General features: G+C 30.2%; 1 protein-coding gene across 1 annotated transcript; it reads right to left on the bottom strand.

Moving 5' to 3' along the window:
* Window positions 1-357: 357 nt before the first annotated feature.
* Window positions 358-1380, bottom strand: LOC133310744 (MLP-like protein 43). The gene is made up of 2 exons (XM_061511725.1): window positions 1170-1380; window positions 358-811 (listed from the first exon to the last, which is right to left on the bottom strand). Exons 1-2 carry the CDS (start codon window positions 1351-1353, stop codon window positions 540-542), a joined length of 456 nt encoding a protein of 151 aa, XP_061367709.1. The 5' UTR covers window positions 1354-1380; the 3' UTR covers window positions 358-539.
* Between the last annotated feature and the right edge of the window lie 4475 nt (window positions 1381-5855).

Genomic DNA, 5855 nt, shown 5'->3' with positions numbered 1-5855 from the left:
GCCACTAAAATTCGTGTTTCCGAACTCCAAAGTAGAAACATCATTGGTCCCTAATTTTATTTACTTACTCAACCATTTAAACAGTTAGTCCCATTATTTTATTGTATTAATAAATTCATGATCAATCGGAAATTAGACATTAAGTATCCTGAACTTATAGTTAATGCTTCAGTCCCTCAATCGGTGAACATTTGGCTAATCTCTAATCTAGACTTAAAAAAATAAAGTTTCAAATTTTTTTTTTGAGACAATTCAGAAACAATATTAAGCATTGGACAAAAACTAATAATAGTCATAGTAATATAAGGCACGAATGTCCATTTATTTAAATTACATAACTTTTGAACGTATAATTTAACACACTCTTCAAGACATCATGACATTCATCTTCAATTTTATTCCATGCAAACAAAAGATCAACATAAAAAGAAAACATCCTTAATTTTCATGTCAAACTTCACACTGATTATTTAGATAAGCACTTATCCCCAAGCCAAGCCCATTATTTCTGATTTGATATTTTTTCATAACTTTTGGAGCTATGCCTTGAGAAGATTAACATCAACATCTTTGGTAACTTTGGTGAAATACTCCATGTAGCCAAATGGAGGGTCAACATCCTCGTTGGTCTTCTCATATTCAATAGTCCATTTAACAATAGCACCGCCATCATTCCTAGCAATAACTTGCAAGATGAGCCTAAAGATCTTATAGTTCTGATCGATTTCTCCATCGAAGAGGATGTATGTGATTGTTTTGTTCCTTTCGTCAATGGATTCAATATTCTCCTTACATGTTGTCACCTTGCCATCTATTTTTCACAAGCCATATAATTAAGATCAATAAAAGAAACATTGTATGAGAAATATAGAAAAATAATTAATTAACCCAATTTTTTACCTAATATAATTGAAGGGTTTATCATTTTCCTATCAAGTAGAGATGAATTTATTACCGACAACTTCAAAACTACGTCACATTGGAGATTGAGTGAATTAAGGAAGGATATTATAAAAAAATTATTTATTTTTTATTATATGAATTTAACCAAATACTCTACATTAATTTCTCCAATTCCAAAATGATAAACTTTGAGATTGCTAGAGATAATTTTATCTTAAATTGATAGAGAAAACATAAACTCATAATTTAAATACAAAAGTATTTACCTATGGTATAAGTCCAGTGCTTTTCCGAGCCAACGCTATGCCAGTCCCCTTGATGCAGCTTGGTTCCATGAACTCTATCACAGAGGTTTTGAATATGGTGGAGTTGCTTTGCGAAGAGATTGAAGAACTTATCAGCGGATGAATGGACACCAAGTTCAATACTAAGTTTACCAGTTAGTGCCATGACAAGGAAGAAATAAGTAATAGAAGCGAGAAGTGTAATAAACGAAGGATGAGATATGAGAAGAGTATGCTCCCTTGTTGGGCCTTAAATAGAAAATAGCTTACCCACTATACCCAACAAATAATTAAATTATTGGATCATCACATAATAGTCTAGCTCCGTAATTAATTGTATATGTCAATTATTTGAGATCTTACTTTAATAAATATCCTTGTGAATCCCTTATTGCCGACGTAGCTTTCCTGTCTTCTTTTTTTTATGTTTGGTATGAGAAATTTTTTATTACAGGAGAAAAAAAATATCCCAGAATATGGTGGGAAATTTGTTTGACTGATAAATTATAAAAAGGTGTTTGGTAGACATCAATTTTTTCGAAAAAGTTGATTTATTTTTACTAATACTAAGTTTAGTTGATGGTAAAATATTGATGGAAATGTGTAGTAAAATTACGAAATTATCTATTATGTTCAAATATTGAAGCACACTCAGCGCAAGACATTTTGGTCTTAAAATTACGAAATTACAATAGTAGATCCCTGAGGTGTTTCAGACAAGTTATACTCCAAATCATACTTTTTGAGGTCACTTTGATCTTAAAATTGAAATTAGGGTCTGTCCATTCGCAAGATTAAAACAATACCATGGTTCAAAATGTATTTTTATTTTTCGGAGTCCATTACAAAATGATTTTCATGGGCAAAATAATATACTGATATTTGTTAAATTCAACACATACCAAATATGGTAAATATATTTTACCTACAACACTTTCCAAGCATCCTATCATATCCTCCATACCAAACCCTTTTTTTAAAAATGTGAATTTAACGAAGAGAGAGATATAGTTGATTGAAATCTATAAAAGAAATATTTATTTAATATATTAAGTTGTCACATTTATTTAATATTTGTAGCGTAATGCTGTATGCAATGACAATGTTTACTTGAGTTGATGGTTTATATGAAGATGAATGGGAACAGTGATCAAAGTGTCACTGTTGGCCAAAAAAATTATCAGAATATCACGTCAACAGTAAATTTTACCAAAATATCACGTGGTATATTTCGCTACACTGTGTAGCGAAATATGTGTGCAAATAATTTGCTACACAGTGTAGCGAAATATGCCACGTCAGAACCAAAAATGCCACGTGTCAAAATTGTAAAAATTTGCTACCCTATGTAGCGAATTTCTTCAATTTTGACACATGGAATTTTTGGTTCTGAACAGTCTGGCGTGGCATATTTCGCTACACTGTGTAGCGCATTATTTGCACACATATTTCGCTACACAGTGTAGCGAGATATGCCACGTGGAATTTTGACAAAATTTATTGTTGGCGTGGCAGTCTGGTAAATTTTTTGGTCAACAGTGGCAAAATGGTAACTGTTCCCAATTATCCTATGGAAAATATCAGAGAACCTAAATTATTTTCCTAGAATGATGTGAGGTGCTACATTTTTCGATGAGTGAGTGGGGTCCTAATTCCACTTAATTTCTCTAAAGTAAATACTCTTTTTGGTTTTCAGTAAATTTCACGATAGCCGCTTTAGTCTCTAGCAAATAAAAAGGCTATTCAAGGTCCTAAGAAATTCAAAATAGACCCATTTAGTTGAAATCGTGATCTCTCACAAATACAAAAAAGACCCATATTAATCCCTTAAAAGGAGTAAAATGGGTCCACTTTGAATTTTTTGGGGACCATGAATAACCTTTTTATTTGTTAAGGACTAAAGCGGACATCGTAAAATTTGCTAAGGACTGAAAAATGTATTTACTCTCTGACAATCATCCTTGAAATCCAACAAAAGTTAATCTTTTTTTGTTGTTGTTGAGTAACATTATTGTTATATTTTTAGGGTAAAGTGTGGGTCATTTTAAAGGATGTAAGTTATGTTATTTTAAGTGAGAAAAAAAGATAAACTATGAAAGAGAGAATGGACAAAAAAAATTAAAGATATGAGTTCTACCGTTTTATGAAAGTAAAATGACATAAATTATATAATTTAAAAGGATAAATATTTTTCTCATATATTTAATATCTGCAAGAAGGACGGTTTCGCTTAGTTTCAATATGCTTTTTCACCGGTTTCGCTTAGTTTCCATAAGTTTTGCCTCATATGTGACTAAGTCCTTCGTCCTCTCTCCTGTATTTAGAGGAATCATTTAATTTTCATAAATGTTATTAAATTCGTATGATTCAATGTGAGTATTAGGTTAATGAATCATTAGTTTAATCAATAATTCAAGCAAATCATTAGTTTCAATTAAATTTATATTAAAATATATAAAAAAATATAAAAAATACCATTATGCACACATATAGTATTGTTATAAAGAAGATGCAAGTTTGATTCCACTAGTGGTAAAGTTAGTCTGTATTTTACATAATCTTCAAAAATCAAAACTTGGTTTATACACCGGTTACATATTAGTTTATGGGTTTACTGTATATTCTTTGAAAGGACACAAGTTGTATCTTTTTAATTTTTTACACTGTACTATGGGTAGTACTAGTACATAGTTATAGTATGAAATATTATTATTTTTTTCACTTTTCATGTAAGCTGAAGTGACTGAAGAGAGAAAAAAATAATAATTTTTCATATTATAAATATGTATTATCTGTAATATACAGTGTTAAAAATTAAATGGATATATAACTTGTATTCTTTAAAGGGAAAACTTCAAAAACCCTCGTATAAGTTTCTTCAGAATCACTTATCCTCTCTCCAAAAAATTTAATCATTTACATCTTTACTTAAATTTTTCTTATCACTTATCCCCCTAACTTAATTTTCCATCCAAGTTAAAGTTAAAGGAGTTAATATTTAAAAAAAAATATCAAAACTATCCTTAAAAAAAAATAAACCCCTCCATGATTGAATTGTTGATTGGGGTCGGTTATTGTGTTTATATATATATATATATATATATATATATATATATATATATATATATATATATATTTGAATGAATCAAGAGCAGAACTCGCAAATCGCAAATCAATTTGAACTCGCAAATTGCAAATCAATTTGAAGTCGCAGAACTTCTTGAACTCGCAAATCGCGAATCAATTTGAACTCGGAAATGGTATATATATATTACATTGATCGTATTTAAACACCATTGATTTCATATCGGGTTTGTGATATGAAACTGCGTTTTATTCTTTGTTATATAGAGAATAAAAATCACTCAAATACAACCGAAAAGAATGAAGATTTATCGGTCCAAATCTTTGAGTGTTGTGTGTTTCTTTCATAATCCAAATTATATAAGCATCTACCAGCTAATCAGAAGCAGGAGCAGTCGAGACTAACTCTTGCCAGCAGTGAGATCTAGTGTTGTGTTACTTTTCTTTAAGTGTAGTTTTGGTATTTTTTTTTAAAAACTAACTCCGTTAACTTTAACTTGGATGGAAAATCAGGTTAGAGGGTAACTGATAAAAAAAGTTTAAATAGAGGTTTAAATGATTAAAATTTTTGAGAGGAGGTAAGTGATTCTGAAGAAACTTACAGAGGAATTTTTGAAGTTTTTCCTTCTTTAAAATTACAGACTTTTTTCCCTTAATTTATATGCATAACTAACCTATTAGCTGGACCGACTCAGTTAGGAGTACAATTCCCTCCTGAACCGATTCTCATAGATGCAGGTTTAGTATTCTAGTCCAAATAATTTATTTTTTTCCAAATTTCTTCAACTTTTTCTGATTACTTGATTGTTTAAGTTCGAATTGGGAGGATGACAAGAATAACAAATCTGTTATTACCATATTTTCTACAAAGTTAATTAGTACTCGAACTCACACAATCAATTAAGTTAAAATAATTAATTCTTCTAGTTCAAGTGTTCAACCACATGTTTGCCGAGTGAGTGAAAAATAATAAAGCCACAGAAAATACACCTGTTTAGGCATTAAGGAAACACATATGTGCTCCAAAAGTATTATGCGAGCGATGGGTCGTTAGCAACATTAATTCATATCAAGATGAAGACAAAATAGAGGGACACGAAATTGGAAAAAATTGGCGGTGGATGCCTGTAAAGTTTGGAAAAGCTAGGGGAGGTGCATGAAGAGTTTAGATAAGAAAATGAGAATTATCTACAAACACAATTTTCAAAGAAAGCCACAAAATACACCTCTTTAGCCATAAAGGATGAATGTTCCAAAAGTATTTAAGACATCTTACGAGTGATGAGTCCAGCCACATTAATTATATAAGATGAAGACAAGAATTGTATATGAAATTGAAAAATTTAGCGGTGGATGCTCATAAAAATTAAAAAAAAAAAATAACACAAGTGATGGTGCAGCCAAGATATAAAAAATAAAAGAGTTATTTCTCTAAGAAAAAATTAAAAGAGAGAGTCAGTAAAATGCAATTATCTGAGGGTGTTGTCGGTTATGCACTTAAAAAATAGCAAATATCGTATATGGAAAATCGCATTATAATTGTTGTATCATATTTGAATCGAATGAGAGTAGAGTTGTGAAATA

The sequence above is a fragment of the Gastrolobium bilobum genome, unplaced genomic scaffold (genome assembly GCF_033153095.1).
Source record: "Gastrolobium bilobum isolate Gb01-03AN ecotype WA unplaced genomic scaffold, APGP_CSIRO_Gbil_v1 utg946, whole genome shotgun sequence".
NCBI lineage: Eukaryota > Viridiplantae > Streptophyta > Magnoliopsida > Fabales > Fabaceae > Gastrolobium > Gastrolobium bilobum.
Note: the sequence above shows the minus strand (reverse complement) of the source record. Positions and strands in the feature narration are given on the sequence as shown.

What these genes read in the sequence shown, in the direction of transcription:
- LOC133310744 (XM_061511725.1), bottom strand. Translation starts at nt 1,353, where the DNA reads ATGGCACTAACTGGTAAACTTAGTATTGAACTTGGTGTCCATTCATCC. An exon ending in GCACTGGACTTATACCATAG is followed by an intron (nt 812 to 1,169) that starts GTAAATACTTTT and finishes TGTGAAAAATAG; the next exon opens with ATGGCAAGGTGACAACATGT.